A 16,512-nucleotide genomic window follows, 5' to 3' on the forward strand; every position below is an offset into this window, starting at 1 on the left:
TGATGCACAACACAGCATTCTAATGATAGACATATTTGCCCATATTTATTGAATACAATAAATATTAATTATTTATGTTGGCCTACCTACTGGCTTGAAAGATAATGATACATTTTGCCAACGCAACTCAAGTCTATTTTTCTTTTATTAGGCTTCTAAATTACAAATAGCCCTAAAACGTTATTAATGCACACAATGCTTGTAGTAAAAGCTTTTTTTAAAAAAATTGTATTTCTATGTGTTTTCTATCATTGGAAAGTTTAGAATCCACACTTTCAAAATCTGTAAATAGCTCAAAATGCCTGAGTAGATTCGTTCATGGTTTTATTGTGGGCCAGTTACATTTACAAAACAGCACCACCTTTCACATTAGGAGGAACAAAAACAATGAGTTAAGACTGCTAAATTTCATTTCAGGTTTAATATGTGTTATTGTGGGGGCAATTTCAAATTAGATGGTCTGTGAGTGTTTCTTAAATGTGGCAAGTGGACCTTGAGAAACAGTGCTGTGGATGTAAAAAGCTGGTAGAGAAATACCTCTAAAGCCTTAAAACTGTAATTAAAAGGTGTAAAATATTCCGCAAAATGTTTCCTGATAGGAACTGAACAAATGTATGGCACACTTTAAGACTTTTTCTTTGTAGAACAAACAAACACAACATGCATCAGCAGTCTTTCCACAATTCAATGAAGCCCAACCTTGCATTTGCATGTAGAATCCCAGTGACATAAAGTTTGCAGTAAACAACGTAAAAATATTCAGGAAATATGAACACTTTTCCAAAGCATGGTGTATACTGTATACCTTCCTTAAAGAAGAAACATTATTTTTGAAAGATAATTATATATATAATTTAAGTGAAGGAACTAGAAGAGTGCTGTGTTTATGTCTTTGAATGCAGAATTATTTTATCAAAATAAGCCACATTTCTTCTCCTTGATCGACTCCCGCCTCCTGCTCCTGCTGCCGAGCTAACCCTTGCTATGCCTGCACATCACCAAGGCAACAGCTGATTTACAAGAAGTCAAGATTTGAGAGTAGGTGAGAATTTCTTGTAATTGAGTTAATCTCTGGTCCATCACTGCAGTCAGCCTCCGCACCGAGTCTTGTTGATGGTGTCGTGAGTCTGTGTGTGTCATCTCTTCGGAGCCTGTTTCAAGGCGTATGTTTACACCCAAACTCTCCCATTGTGCCCCCGGTGACCTTCAGAAGTGACAAGTTGGTGGCACTTGTATTGAGTGTGGTAGCTGGGAACAAAGGTCAGGCTGTTTGAAGTGTTGCTGCGCTCTGCAGGAGGCGCCCTGCACCACTCGACATGAAGGCTGCGGCTGTGACCGATGGGGAGCAGCACAGGAGAGGGTATGAAAAATAAACGGATCAGGAAGAAGACAAGGCGCTCTGAGGGAATATGGACCAGCAGCAACTCAGTAGACACCTGGAAATAATAAAGAAACTATAGGATATAATAGAAATGTTTCTTATTGTCCCGATTCAGGTGTATCAGCAGCAGGTTACAGAAAGAAATAAGAATAAAAGACCCAGGGAAAGCTTACAATATAGGAAAAATAATACTATATAATTATTAAAAATAATAAATTCAGATTTCAACAATCTTAAACTGACGGTGGATGTTTAAAAAAATTACTATATGTGTAGAAAGCAGCAACAATTTACAAGAAATTGAGAATAAATTAAGAAATAATTATAATATTAATAAGTATTATGATAGTTAAATTAAAAAAAATGTAAGGATAGCTAATCTTGACATTTTCATGAGAAAGTCGCACTTGACAGCTTTCAGATGATCCAAAGTGCTGCAGCAAGCGCAACGTGTAATGAAGCCGGAAAAAAACCTTTGTGTTTAAGACAATTATAATGAACCTCTACCTTTTTGCAGTTTAGTATTTGTGGATTCGCCTGTTTGCTAATTTTTTATCTGGAATATAGCCTAATTATTTGTGGAAAATGGGCTCATTCAGGAATTAATTTGTAGAGCATATTTAAAATATCCTAAACGACTTGAAATTGTATCAGTTACGAAATAAACCTCGACCTTGACATCCTGAGTTGATTTTAAAAGACACATTTTGTTTAGATTTTTTTTTTTGTGATGTTTATGAAAAATACTGGAGATGATAGTTTTATATATACAAAAAAGAAAAAGTCACCCACAAAGATTTAATGGCTGAAAACCTGGAGCAAACGTAGAAAATTGTGTCAGATTGTTGCCTGCTTTCCCGTCATGACTTAAGAACTTGACTGTCAGACACTGCTCAGCGAATGACTGAAGCTTCTTTAGTCTTTCACATGTCCAGTTTTGCCATTTTAATCAAAGTTTTTAAAAAATAACATTTTCAATATGAGGACTGAACAAAAAATAAGCAAAAAAAAAGGTGCAGAAGTCTGCAGGTAAACTATCAGAAAGAAAGAAATAATGTGCTAGAAATAAAATACATGAAGTCATGCTTATTTAAATTATGTTGGTAAAAGTTTGACCCAGCATCCGACCTTTTCCTAAATGCCTCATTGCATTTATCGTTTCAATAAACTAATTGAACTCCTGGAAGTTTTGGATCTAAACATAGTCTGTAGCAACAACAAGCGCAACACATGAGTTAAAATAATTTCTGTTGTCTTTAATGAGTTCAGCAGACGGAGAATATACATGAGGAATAACAGTCTTTTCAGCTCAGGTACAAAAAAGAGATGCACAAAGGAAAATGAACACATCCATCTCTTTGGTGTGATACGGAGGACAACACTGCAGTTAAAAAGTAAATAAATTGTCCACCTTCCACCAGGTCAGCAAGCTGCTTCATCTTCTTCTTTGGAAGAGAAGAGATGTTTGACAGGAAGAGAGTTGAAAGCATTTTATCAGACTGGTCAGGGCAGTTTTGCTGATGTTGTTAAACGCTGGTGTTAAAAATCAAGGCATTTATATGATCTTGTAACTAAAAGACGACAGTTTAATAAGTGCTGATAATAAATTAACACACACAAAGTGAGGAACACAAAAGACTGTGCCACTGATTCGTCTTTTATAGTGTTCAAAGTTGCTATGTGGCTGTGACTTCGCAAATTCAATTATTTTTTTTATTTTTCAAAAATAAACATTTTAAAACATGTCTGCAACAAAGTCAAACAGCAAGGAAATTAAGAGTGCTATGTGTTCCCCCTGACAAAAAGACATTTTTGTTTTGTCTTGGCTGTTTGCCTTGTGTTCAGAGTCTTGTGATCTCGCCAACTTTCCCGTATGAGACGAGTCCAAAATAGAGGAAAACAGCACAAAAGGTGCCTTTTCTTTAGAGATGAGCAAATCTGTCGTCTTTACGACGTCGGTCACTGCTACAGTGTGACTTGAACAAACCGTCTGGCTTTCGGCCTGGGAACAGAAAAAGTGTCTCCGGTGTCTTCCATTTGTTGCTAAACGAGGCCAAAGGCAAAGCTTTCCATGTGTGTGAGCGTTGTCACACCTCTGTGCTGTGTGTAGCCACAACAAGCCTGGTTGTTTATTGCACAAACACGGGAGTGTTCACACCGCTCTGGTGTTTACCTGTAAACAGCGCAGACATCACTGGGTGTAATGAGCGCCACGTTTTGTTCCTGCAGTTTTTCTAACATGGCAAGGCGGCTGTTTTCTGACGGAGCCTAAAACCCCGCTGCTGATAAACAAACTAAACCATCCACAATGTTTGTCTTTGAGTGGAAGGGGCTGAAATCACGAGTCTCCCATTTTGGTGAGGAGGTGATAATCACAAGACTAAGAACAGATAAACATGATAATAACATTCTGGAAAATGGCTAAAAATACACTCTCAGCCTGTTTATTATAAATACCAGCCGCAGCAAAAGCTGCGAAAGAATCCTGTTCAACACAATAAAAGTTACGTTACTTCAACGCATCATTTTTTTTCTTTAAAGCCTTTGGAATATTGTAGCCTTTATTTCCTTGGTGGTGTGCAGTGAAAACAGAAAATAAGTACATGATGAAAACAGATGATTCAATGCAATACCTTAAAATCTTTAGTAAAAGTAGAAAATATCTTTCTTCATGTTTTTGAAAGCACTTTTTTTCTGTACGTTTAAGTGGTTATTTTTCTCAATTAGCTTAAATCCGTGACTTTTGAATTGTGGTTCTTGGGCTGCATTTAGCATACTTTTTTTTTAAACTATAATATTCCAAAGTAAAAGCAAACGAATTGACTTTGATTCAGCAGAAGATAGTAAACCCAAGACAACCAGATTACATACAAGTATGTTTTGCTCCATTTACACCCAAAGTTAAAAATTTGGTCTCTGACTAAACCATGTTAGAAATCAAATCAAAAACCAGTTGGATTTGCTAACTGATGTGCTTAGTTAGCCTACTTAGCTAACTGCTGTTAGCCACACAAGCTAATGGCAATGTTTTTTCTCTACATTTTGTGCAAAGGCTGCAGCAACAAGTTCTACAAAAGAGGCTATACGCCACTGTTTCTTTTAACTGTGTGTATCACGATAAATTCAGATCAGAAACCTCCTGTTTTCTCTCTTACAATTATGATTTATATGAACCTCGTTGTTGACTTTTTCTTCAAACTGGAAAAATTCAGTGTCTGTAAAAATGGAGCTTGTATTTAAGCGTCTTCCTTCAGTGAAGCTGGTGGATTTCTATTTCCACGTCCTGTCGTGTTGATAGTATGGCGGTACTTTAGAGAAGGTATTGCTTACCAAGGTGATAGTTGTTAAAAAAAACAACAATTTGAGAACCACCAGTTTAGAACATTTATCGATATTTATGTCCGAGTCAATTCGGACTAATTGTAAAGGAGGTTCTCTTTTGTTCTGAAATCAAAATATTTAAATAAAATTATCAAAAGGACAAAAAAAAACCCCGATATACAAATCCACCTTTTTTGACATGAAAAACAGCGCTTCGCTTTGTGCATTAGCCCAGGATCACTTTGTTTTTATGGAAAGTGCTAATAGATGTTGAACACTTAATAAATAAATACATTTCTGGAGAATATTAAAGAAGTCATTCAGCACTTAAAACTACTCTATCCCTGATTTATGCTCTTGCATTGTCTCAGAGCCTCTTCATGTTTATACAAAGTTCGTCACGTCACTTGAACTGTAACCAAAACATCAAGTGTTATGTGACGCAAAGCAAAAACCGCATGACACAATATGACTCCCAAAACATGTAACGGGGCAGTCAGCGATGCGCAAAACTGGAATTCTTCAAGGGTTCGTCGGGTTCTGACCCAAAGCCCAACTCTAGAACACATTTTGCAGTGCGCTTGATCTGTCACTTGGGGAAAAAAATGTTGCAGCATGAATAAGAAACACTATGAATAAAACTAAACATGTTCATAGGGTTATTAGATGGCGGAAGAAACAGTACATGAGGCAGTTATATCTCTGGCACAGTCTTGCAGCAGTTCTCTGACACACAAAGCTCATTGTTCAGCTGTTGCTGCTGTATGAACTCTGCGGTTTCCTCTAGGATCTGCCCTGGGATGGGGAAGTCAGCTGGCGTGTTCTGCTCAACAGCTGATTCTTGAAGACCTTCAGTTCCTGCCTCCTCCGGGCTCGCTCTGCTGTGAGAGTTGCAGGGCTCCAGATTGCATCCAGTGCCCTGGAGGAACTGTAAAAAGTTCTCCTCAATGGAGGCTTCGCGGCTTGGCAGCTGCTCCCCCTCGACGGGCCCGGCCCTCTTGAAGATGCAAGCCAGGTGGCGGCCCAGCTCCTCTCGAATCTGACGGTTCAGGCAGCCGTAGAAAAAGGGGTTGGAGGTGAAGCAGAAATAGCCGATCCATGTGACCAAGTCCTCCAGTTGGGTCAGTGAGGCCGGCTGCGGTGGAAATGACAGCCGAGTAGAGGTGAAAGGAGAAATATGGCAGCCAGCAGCAGAAGAACTGACCACCGACTGCCACCAAAACTGCTGCGGCCTTCCCACCACTGAAGGTCCTTTGAGGAGTTGTACGTGCTCCAGGTGCCTCCAAGGCTTGCTGCCATGGTGGAGTGGCTGCTGACAGAGTCAGAGCGTTGTCTTGATGTGTCCACCCAGGTGGGGTTGGGACCATGGTGCATGGATGCTACTCGGGCCACCTTAAACATATTGCAGTAGACCACCAAAATGATCAGCATGGGGCACAGAAAATAGATTACAGTAAAGAAAACCATGAAAACAAGACGTGTGGTCCTGCCTCCTGTCCAGTGGAGGGAGCAGTGTCTCTTACTGGGAAGGAGGACTTCAGGAGTCCCCACAGTTGGGGAATCCTGAAACAGATATCCTAGCAGGGGCAACATCGACATGACGAGAGCTTTAATCCAGATCCCAACTAGCACCGCTACCACCACTCCGACCGTCATCTTCACCTCATGACGCATGGGATAGACGATGTAGTAGTACCGCTCCACGTTGATGGCACAGATGGTGAGGATGGCAGCGCTCACTAGACACACACTCAGGCAGAGGTAGCTTCGACATAGGGCCTCATCCTCCAGGATCCGGTCTGACAGCATCCCCAGCTGGCATCACCAGCAGCGCCGCCAGCAGATCCACCAGACAGAGGTGGAACACAAAGGCAAACTTCCTCAGCTGCGGCGTTTTAGTGATGACAATCATTACAGCCAAGTTCCCCACCACCGCCAGGACGTCCATGACGAGCATAGCACACAGCCCCAAGATCTGATTCAGATCTATCCCATTATCGGTAGTTCCGATTTGTCTGGTTATGTTGGAGACATTTGGCCGAAAAGAGTTTTGGAATGTGGAGGTGGCAGACGCGTTGTTCCAGGAGGGCCGTGGTCTGATGGTATGCTCCATGAGAGGATGGAATGAAGAGGAGGGAGATTGCTGAATTTCATGGGTCCATCACCCATCCTCCTCTGTCAAAGGGGGGATCTGAGAAGTTCAGCCTTTGGTGTTGGTCATAGTAACCAGTGAGGATTTGAGTTTGGAGGTTGGCAGATGATGATTCAAGTCTTCACCTTGACGTAGATGATCTTGTAAACGAAGGAGTCCTTTCTTGACTATCCCTCTCAGCAAAGACCTGAAAGAAAAAGAGTCACTAAGTCATTTACTTCTTCACATGGACTTTATAGTCTTGAAATGAATCTGTCTTTTGGGGAGTGTGCTTCAATGAATGATGTCAGACACTAAAACTGGTTGTGTATCAAGTTTGTAAGATGTGCAATAATTATTATTATTATGCACAAATCCTTCTAGCATCAAACTCCAACTCTTCCATTCTTATGTAACATTCAGTGCAGAAGTGCAAAAACATTGATAAGATGTTATAGAGTTAATCATTTCGAAGCTTTAAGTTGTGAAAAGTAGTTTTTTTTATTCCTCTAAATGCATTGCCCTAGGTTGGCCCAAACCTTTTCTGTCTCTTAAAAGTTATCTCAATGCCGGCTGCACTTATTTACAGACAAGGCCATAATTTATTGGCTATTTTGACATCTGCATCCTCAGATGTGTGTTTTCAAGGCAGCAAGCCCCCAGGGAGAAGCTAAAAGCAAAGGGTTGAACCATATGTCCGCATTAAGAGAGCGGAGAAGAAATTATGGACGTCCAAATAAACTGCAAAACTCAGCATTGCAGAGCTCCCTGCTGTCTTAAGTGATGTGAGGAGGAGATCGATGAGCGCTTTTCATATCGCAAAAATCCTGACATGTCTTCCTGCCATTAGGAAAACACCAGAAAACTTTACAGAGATTTCTCTTATGAAATCAAATAGGATTCATGCGTATGGTGGTGGGTCACCCTCAGCAGATTGTTTCAGTGTTTGCCAGTCGAGTAGGCAGTGTTTACCGTCACAACCTCACCTGGACACAACCCCACGCAGTGTTAAAGCTCAGGAATGAGCACCAAAGCTTTGGTACATTTCCATATGCTGCTCACCTGCAGGTGCAAGTTTTCCACTTCATAGGTGTCACAGGCCTCGTCCCCTGCAGGTCTACTCTCCTGCCCACGTATACACACAACAGGCAGCAGCCATCACCTGACAGGTGCGGGCGTAAGACAGTGGGTGGTCTTTTCTTAACAGGTCAAGGGGATCGAGTCACTTATTTAAACTTCCTATGATGGAGAAGCAACTGTGGATTATTACTTTAAAGTGGGCGGGAGCTGAGGTATATCAAGGTCTTGGAAAGTTGCACGTTGAAAACTTAAATTTTCCATCTCATCATTACTACTGTTTAAAGAGATGTTAGCGAAAATCCCAAAGTGAATGCAATTTTATTAGATTGTACAGACCATATCGTGAAGTATGGCTGTCTCTCCACCACCTGGTGCTTCAACTAGTTGAAAAAAGGCCTCTGTGCTTTTTTTCCTTGGAGACAAGCAAAGACAAATTGGGTTGTTCTGATAAATTACCAATTGAAAAGTAACCAGTTTCCACCACAGAAAGTCCTGAGGTGGAAACTAAAGAAGCTCCACCACAAAACCCAACTACAGAAGTGACTGCAGTCTGGCTACCACAGCAGATAGCCTAACTAGTTAACCCTCCAATATAAGCTTTCTTTAGTCCCAGTGTTACTCCATAAAAAGGAGAATGGCAAAGAGATCCTGTGCTTTTGCTTAAAGCTGTGCATAAAATCAAAATAACTGTAAATAAGTGTTACAAAAAACCTCATTATAACTCATAAAATTAATATATCATAATATATTAGCAGTGATAGGGAATGTTATCGCTTTTTTGTAAGTAAAAGCAATTTGATCCTGTTTTATTTTTTTTGCTAGTAATTTTAAATTGTGAGCATTTTACTAAAGGTTTCCAGACCATGAAAATCTAAGACTGCTCCATTCATACTTACATAAAAGCCGAACATTATCACCACTTTGTTGTACAGAGAAGCAGTCCAGTTTATAAAAAGGTCTCATTGAGCTAAGTGTCATCTGAAAAGCTCAGGAATTTTTAAATGATCCATTTTATGAGATACAAACCACACAAATAGAACTATTTATTGTGGGAAAGAAACATTTAGCACACTTAATGCAATCAAATCAGAAACAGCAGTGCAATTTCAGTTCAAACTTGGACTCACACACTCGAAAAAAATTCATACAAAGCTACAATCCAAGGCTGTGCTGAGTCCCTCGGACTGCTGACTTGGAAACATATGACCCTATCATATGCACATGACACTGTTTGCTGCAAGCAGAAAAAAAGTAGGCTGTTGTTCAGCCGAACCTCTCGCTTCGCGTCTTTCTGACTTTCCTGCAGCGACGCACGAGCAGCAGTAGTGACACAGTGTGGAAAACGAGGTGTTTGCGTCTGTAGTTTGTTGTTTTGCATGAAGAAGCAGAGATGTGGTGGAACATCCTCCTGCCTCATGAGTCATTCTTTCTACCTTCAACCCACCTTCTCGCTCCGCTGAGGGGGGCAGCTGTGGCTGGAGATATGTGTGTGTGATGAATAGTTAGTGACATACCTGAGTCTGCAGAGGGCTGCTTCCTCCTGTGAAGGTTCCCAGTCTGCTGAGGCACTGCTGACCTGTTTTGCTTTCTCACCCACACACACAGCAAACACTGATACACACCACGTCACAGGGAGGGAAGAAGGGAGAGGAGGAAAGGAGCAAGGAGGAAGAGGAGGGGGAGGATGAGAGTCCTGAGTCTCCTCCTCACCTGGGCCGTTTCAATTTGCCATGCCTCAGACCGGTCGCATGCTTTCATGTCATTCAGTCACACACACACACGCCCACACACACCCACCCTCTCAGTTTTATCTTTGCCTCTCTGAACATCAAGGTGATCCAGAGGCAAGAACAGGAGCAGGAATTAATGATGCCCAAATGGGTGGACATACTCCCCCCACCTCACACACTTTCACACACACACACACACCCCCACACACACACACACACACGGAGACTCTTGGTGTCGTCCAGAGCGACTGCTAGAGCTGTGCAGGCAGCGGTGGGCAGGCAGGTTCCCTCGTTCTCCACTGGGTCTTAGTGCCTCTGCACACCGAAAGACATTTCCCTACTTTTCACTCCTTCTGGTCACCGTACCACAGGTCAATCCAGATCCTAGTAACAGCCACCGTTACCCTGAGGAACCGTGTTTATTTTTTTACATTCATCATCAATTATTGATATGAGGAGACATCTTACTCTTCAAGAGTTTCTGCAATTTCCCAGTGATTGTTGTATATATTCAGGTGACAAACCAACCTGGTCCCCTGTTGAACCTACACAGTCATATTCAAGAAATCAGAATATTTATGAAAAGTTCATTTATTTCACTAACTCAATTTACTAACTACAATACGTGATACAGATTAATTACACAAAGATTTATATTTTCACGCCTCATTTTCAGTTACCTGTCATGATTTTCCACTTCCGGGTAATGAAATTATTAATTATGAAATTATTAGAGATTATAATGTTACTCCAGACTAATAAATAAACATTTTAATACCGAGACGTGGGGTTAATAAAATGGAATTAAAACGTGGCAGGATCCTGTACTTGTTTTTTTAATTTTTATTTTATTTGTTACTCTTAACATCTTAAGCAGTTTCTTAATTTGTGTTCTGCAAATGTTTGTTTCTGCCTCCATTGATCTTATCTAGATTATTCTTGTCTATTTACAGTTGTATAAATACGCAAAATCAAAAAATCTGTAAGAGGCATCTGTCATGGCGCACATAAGGGATTTCTGATGGTGTGTTTTGAGCACTTTTTTGCTTCTGTTTTTATGTAAAATGGTTGCTGTTGTGTCTGTCAGCTCCTTTCATCCATTTATGTTACTGTACTTTACTGTCAGGCTGTGAAATGAGGATTTACATGGCTGGGATTTTCTGTCACGCCTTCTCTTCACGCTGAGTGCTTCCTGATGGATTGATTCATCACTTGACACGGAGCTTCATAAACCCAGATGAGTTTGTCATTACTTTTTTTCCTCCAATAAATCAATTGGTCATTTAAAAGCATATTAATTTATTGATCCAATTACTGCCTTGTTTGTCTCCTGAAGGTTTCCCTGTTAAGGGCCTTTGGGCGCTAAAAAACTAGCCTCGGATTATGATAGAAGGAAAAACAGTATTGGGTTTTGTACGCTCACTGAGTTTAGCTTCTTAATGTTAGAAGAAACTGAAGTGCTTAAGTCGATTTTTACAAATAACAAGTCCGTTGTATGTTAATCTGAGGTATTTTCAAGCTGGGACGTGAGCACAGCGGCCCCTTTGTGTGTGTTGATGTGTGCGTGCGCATCCTGTGACCGCGCTCGTGTCCGAGGTGTTGAATCATGACGGAAATAGCAGATCCTTGGTCATGCCAGGAGCACCAATCACAAGGGAGGGAAACACAATGGTCTCCATAGCAACACCAACTTTAGCTTCCCCGTGTGGCCCCTGCTCCCCACCGCAGCGTGAACCTCAGGGCAAACGGCCTCACTACCCAGCATGCATCAGCAGCCATTTGTGGAGGCGTTCATTGTGTCTTCTGACTGTGTTGTGTCTGTGTTTGTCCTGTTCCCTGTGCTTAACTAAACACAGGTGGGCTGATTAAAGTTCAATTACTGCTACTGATCTCATGTGACTGCACCGCCACTAGCTCAGATGCTGCCAGTAGGGGGAGCTCTCACATTTAACAAGTCATATCTGGAAATCCATGAAAATGTTTTATCATCTTTGCTGCACAGAAGCAATGATTTGATTCATGCGTGTAGAGCGGACATTTCATTGGCTATAACCTGCCTCAATGCATGCTTAGTCATGTCACTATCATGCAAGTTTTACAAATTTTATTATTTCTATTCGGCCTTTCATGCTGCTGGAAAATAAGTTTTCATCCGTAGTCAAGGTGAATTCCTTTGAGATGCAAAAGGAGAAATAAGAATGATGCAGTTCCTTCAGTCTCTATCTGAGTGTATTTAGGCCAGCTTACGACTCGGCTTACGTCACACACACTAAATTGTTCTGCAAAGTCCTTTTGCTTCAGTCTAAACAAAGCTGGATGACTTTAGAAAGGCTTCATTTTCTCCCTTGAGTGAAAACCAACCCTGAGGGTTCATTCATTTTAAAACTAAACTGATGGGAATGAAAAATTATTTAAAATGGTATTTATTAAAAGACCTTTCTCTGATTTGTATTCTTTCTTTATGTTGAATCTAAGAACCAGAAAACCCATCCTAGTACATGAGGGAGGTTGCACTTTCAGAACACAGTGTTAGAAGAAACATTTTCAGAACAACTCTGTGCATCGTGCTGTTTTTAAAAATTCAAACCACAGTCCGTACAGAATAATAGCACCTAGTGACAGTATTCACTATGTTTTTCTACATTTTGTTCCCTTTCAACTACATACTTCAATGTGTGTTATTGTGATTTTATGTGACAGACCAACACCAACAGCTCACATTCAAGAGGTAGACGGAAAATGATACACAACTTTTAAATTATTAGCAAATCCAAGTCTGAAAAGGCCTCAGGAAGAACATTATTGAATTAGGCGCAGGTATTGCATTCTTTTTCTTTACAATTAAACATTTCTCCTATCGACTCTGACCTGGTTTGCTGTTCCTCTCCGAGAAAAAGTCAAGATTTGTAAACTGATTTTCCCACCTGAGCTGGGATTACTGCAGCACCTCCAGAGTGGCTTCTCTGACAAAAGCTTTCCTTGGTGCGCCCACAGCTTTACCATACTCTTATCATCTGTGGGATGTTCTAACACAGGGTTATTGTTTATTAACCCTGCCCTGCATTAAGGTTTCCCACAGCTTTATGCCTGACCTGTCTGCTCTGATCCCTCGGTTCTCATGATGTTGCTTGTTCACTAATGTTCTCTAGCTGTATTTGCACTGAGATACGATCGACCTTATTTACAAGTAATGTGATATATGCAGGCTTTTGGTTTCACTGGACTCTATTCAAGAAAATCATTGTAAAGGAGGCTGACTGTTAATGTGTGTCACACTTTACTGGCGAAACATTTTGAAAGAAATCACCTGTTTTTGTGCATAAAATCCCAACGTGGTGAAAACTTCAAATTACGCTATAAACATAGCAGCAGGGATTGAAGGTTTTTTGCTTGTGCTTAATGTCTCACCATTTGTTTGAATATTTGTCTCCAAATACTGATTGACACGATTCACTCACTCAGAATAGTCAGAAAATCAAACCCCAATGTAATATCTTCATCACTGCTTTAAGGACACTCAGTCTTTAAAGCAGTATTCAAAAATACTTCATTTGTTTGGTGGAATAGTATCAGATACAGCAGAAAAAAAAGGAAAGTTGTTTGATGAATTTCCTAAACAGATAGTCCGGATACAACGCGAAAGCTTGCTGGGAGCTCTTGGACAACCTGTTCTGCGTAAACAGCCAGGAAATATGCTGTCCAGCAACAGTAGCGGTCTTGTGCTGCTTCATTTCCCAGAGTCAGGCGCTGCTGTCCAAGTAGACACAATTAGCACTCTCTGCTGAGTCCAGGTTGGCGCTGACATCCTGCACGCTCTGAGTCACTGATGAGTACCAATGTCCAACACCGCCGTCTGCCCAGGGAGGCGGAATAACACAGAAGTAAGGAGGAAAAAAGTCTACATTAAAAAACACTAAGATTATATCTAATTTTTAATTGACCATTCATTGTTGGAGTAGTTTGAGATTAACCATGTTTCCTTTGTTTACTAAACAATTGAGGACACTATATTTATTAATCAGATGCTCTTCTTCAACTCCTGTGCAGGGATGTTTGTGACTCTCTGACAGGTGAGTGATGTGCCACAATTTCACTGATTCATCTGTTAATTTATAAAAACATAAATTACATACAAAAGTTTTCCTCTTAAGAAGTAAGGTATCCTCAGATACTTCTGACTTAGATGTGATGATGTCCATGAAGAGAACAATTTGATTATTAATGTCATTTTTGTGGAGGAGCAGAGAGAGGAGCAGGTTTTTGATGGAGCCATAAGTGGCCTTCAGGTGATTTTGCTTAATTATAAAGACAACATTCCTGAGTTAAAAGGAATCATTACTTGGAATTGCACAGAGGAAGAAACAGCACAAAACATTAAATGGTGCAAAAACATTCACAGTTTGCTTTTTGTGTACTGCTTCGAAGATGTGTGGTTTGGTTGAATTTCTTCTTATTTTATCTAAATCATCTTATCTCTGTAACATCTCATCTTCAGCCATTTTTGACACAAAACATGTTCAGTGAAGTAATCCAGCAGAAAAGGAGTAAGACTTTTTTTTCCAACTTCCATATCAAAATGCAGGGGGAGAAAAAAAAAAAATCCCATAAGCGGTTTTATGTTTCTTGGAGCAGATAATCCGTAATCCCATGGCACTGGAGGTCTGAAGATCACAGAATAGTGCAACTATCCATTTATACTGTGACACTGTTCTGGCTAAATCAGCTCATTTACACTAGTTTAAAAAATAATGTCACACTTTCAAACAGTAAAATAATTGGTCAAAGTCAGTAGATTTAGTTCATTCGACCAAAAACTAAATTGGCTGATGAGGTCGTTTTTTAGAAACCTGTCTGAGCAGACAGGCAAGCAGCCTGCTGAAGATATTGGCTGCATTATCTGGTGGAGATAATGGAGCCAATATCTACATTATTGGCAATAATAATGCCATAATAATGCACTGCCACCAGCACATCACATATTTTCAGTCGCTGCAGCTACTAGGTCCAGGTAGTAGGACTAGGACTAGGTTTATTTTAGATGCATTATTTCCCACCCATGCTCACAATGCAATGTCTGAATTCAAATAGTCAGTAAATCAAAAGTTGAAAATACTTCCACATCATGATCAAGTCCAGACTTTGCAGATTTGACCTGCACACGTCGGGGAGGGCTCTGCTTGGAACATTGGTAGTTTAATGATTCAAAAAGTCTATAAGAAGTAAATAAATCTACTGAATGGAGCTTTATTTTTGCTGATTTTAAAAATTGAAAACTCCAGGGTTGTTTATTGGTTTTGGTCACTTGTGGAAGAACAGAGTGTCTTATATAATCTTTTTAACCATCTTGTACCTCTACATTTATTTATTTATTTATTTTGTTTATTTTAATTTTTTTGTTTTTTTACAATAGGAATTCAGACATTTGACACCTAAGTAGATGTGACAGTTCATGCTTAGGTGTTACAAAGTCTTTGCTAACTACTTTTGATTGCAGTGTGACTTACCTTAGCCCATATTTATATTTAAACAAAATGTGTAAATCTGTAAATTATTTTTATTTTCCTCTAAAGGCACTCTAATCTGCTACAGACCTATCCCTAGTAATCTTGTTTTATGGAACATTCTTGAAAAAAAATATTGCTAATTAGTCGTTTGAGTTTGTACATCGTAATCAACGACTTCCAGTCAGGTTTCATTAGCACAGAAAACCTCTTTTCATTCTCTCGCAGCCTGGGTTTGTTTCTATATTTATCGCATTAAAGGTCAGAGCTGCATTAAAACAGTCAACGAAAATATTAAAAAGTACTTTTGAAAACATATGTGAACATATGTATTTGAAGAGAGATTGAGTTCATGTGTATTATTAATCTTGTCTATATTGTAGAGTTTCAATTATTTAAAAAGTAAAAAAAATCTAATAAATTACTCTATACTCTATAGTTATTTTTTTTCCAAGTGCCCTGTTTTGGCATTTTGGGAATACAGTAAGGAGAAGATGGATGCCTCCTTGTATAATTTTGCTGCCTGGAGTTGCAACGTCGAAGCCTTTTGAAATCTACAACAGAGGTGGTGTGTCAGTGAAGCACAAGAACTGTAGCCTCTGGCCAAAGTGGCTCATGAAGGGATGCGGTACAGCAACCCAGCTCCTCTGCTGCATCCTCATGAGCATGCTAATCCCAGAACCTGGGAACGGCCAGATATCTGTGCAAGACCCGACTGCTAGACCGCCCGGCACTGATTCGTTTTTGTATCTCCAAGTTTGTTCGTCCCAGATTCGCCTTGTCTGCTCGAGTTGCCAGTTTCTATGTCACATCACGTAAATTTGGTCTGTTCTGGTTTAATTAAAGTCTCCTGGCTACATTTAGCTCATCCACAATCATAATTCACAATGAATCCCACACCAAGATTGCAATAAACAAGGCTTGACTGAATAACGTTTTTGTTTTTTTTCTTTGGTAAAAACAAATCTCCATTTCAGTTTGTCTGTAGTAACACAATTCCCCTGCTTGTCGTTTTTATTTTAGACGAAAACAAAATAATAGACTATTGAAAGTGACGTGCAGCAAACTGTTAAATACAGTTAGTTCAGAAGCGACTAATATGCTACGCATTATTGATGAAATAAAGAGTCGTGTGTTGAGTGTAAATACCACACTCCCACTCTTCACAATCCATTCGCTCTGCCTTGACAGCTGGTGAATAAACTATTACTAACTGTGCAAATTCACAATAGGTGATAGAAATGGTCATGGAAATCCATATTCATGAGAACATCCCAAATACCAGAGGTCCGCAAAAGACAAAACAGTGACATGACACATAGCAGTTTAGTAGTTTGGCAGAGTTTGTCTCCGAGGATATATTAATGG

At 40.0% G+C, this 16,512-nt stretch overlaps 1 protein-coding gene across 1 annotated transcript; it reads right to left on the reverse strand.

The window, feature by feature from the left end:
• Positions 1-2,616: 2,616 nt before the first annotated feature.
• LOC116726279 (G-protein coupled receptor 61) lies at positions 2,617-9,902 on the reverse strand. Its single transcript, XM_075074331.1, is given in 5 exon segments — positions 2,617-5,840; positions 5,842-5,971; positions 5,973-6,517; positions 6,519-7,041; positions 9,428-9,902. Coding segments are annotated over 4 exon segments (1,416 nt in total). The 5' UTR covers positions 6,816-7,041; positions 9,428-9,902; the 3' UTR covers positions 2,617-5,396.
• Positions 9,903-16,512: the final 6,610 nt, after the last annotated feature.

Source organism: Xiphophorus hellerii, chromosome 1 (assembly GCF_003331165.1).
Source record: "Xiphophorus hellerii strain 12219 chromosome 1, Xiphophorus_hellerii-4.1, whole genome shotgun sequence".
Taxonomy (NCBI): domain Eukaryota; kingdom Metazoa; phylum Chordata; class Actinopteri; order Cyprinodontiformes; family Poeciliidae; genus Xiphophorus; species Xiphophorus hellerii.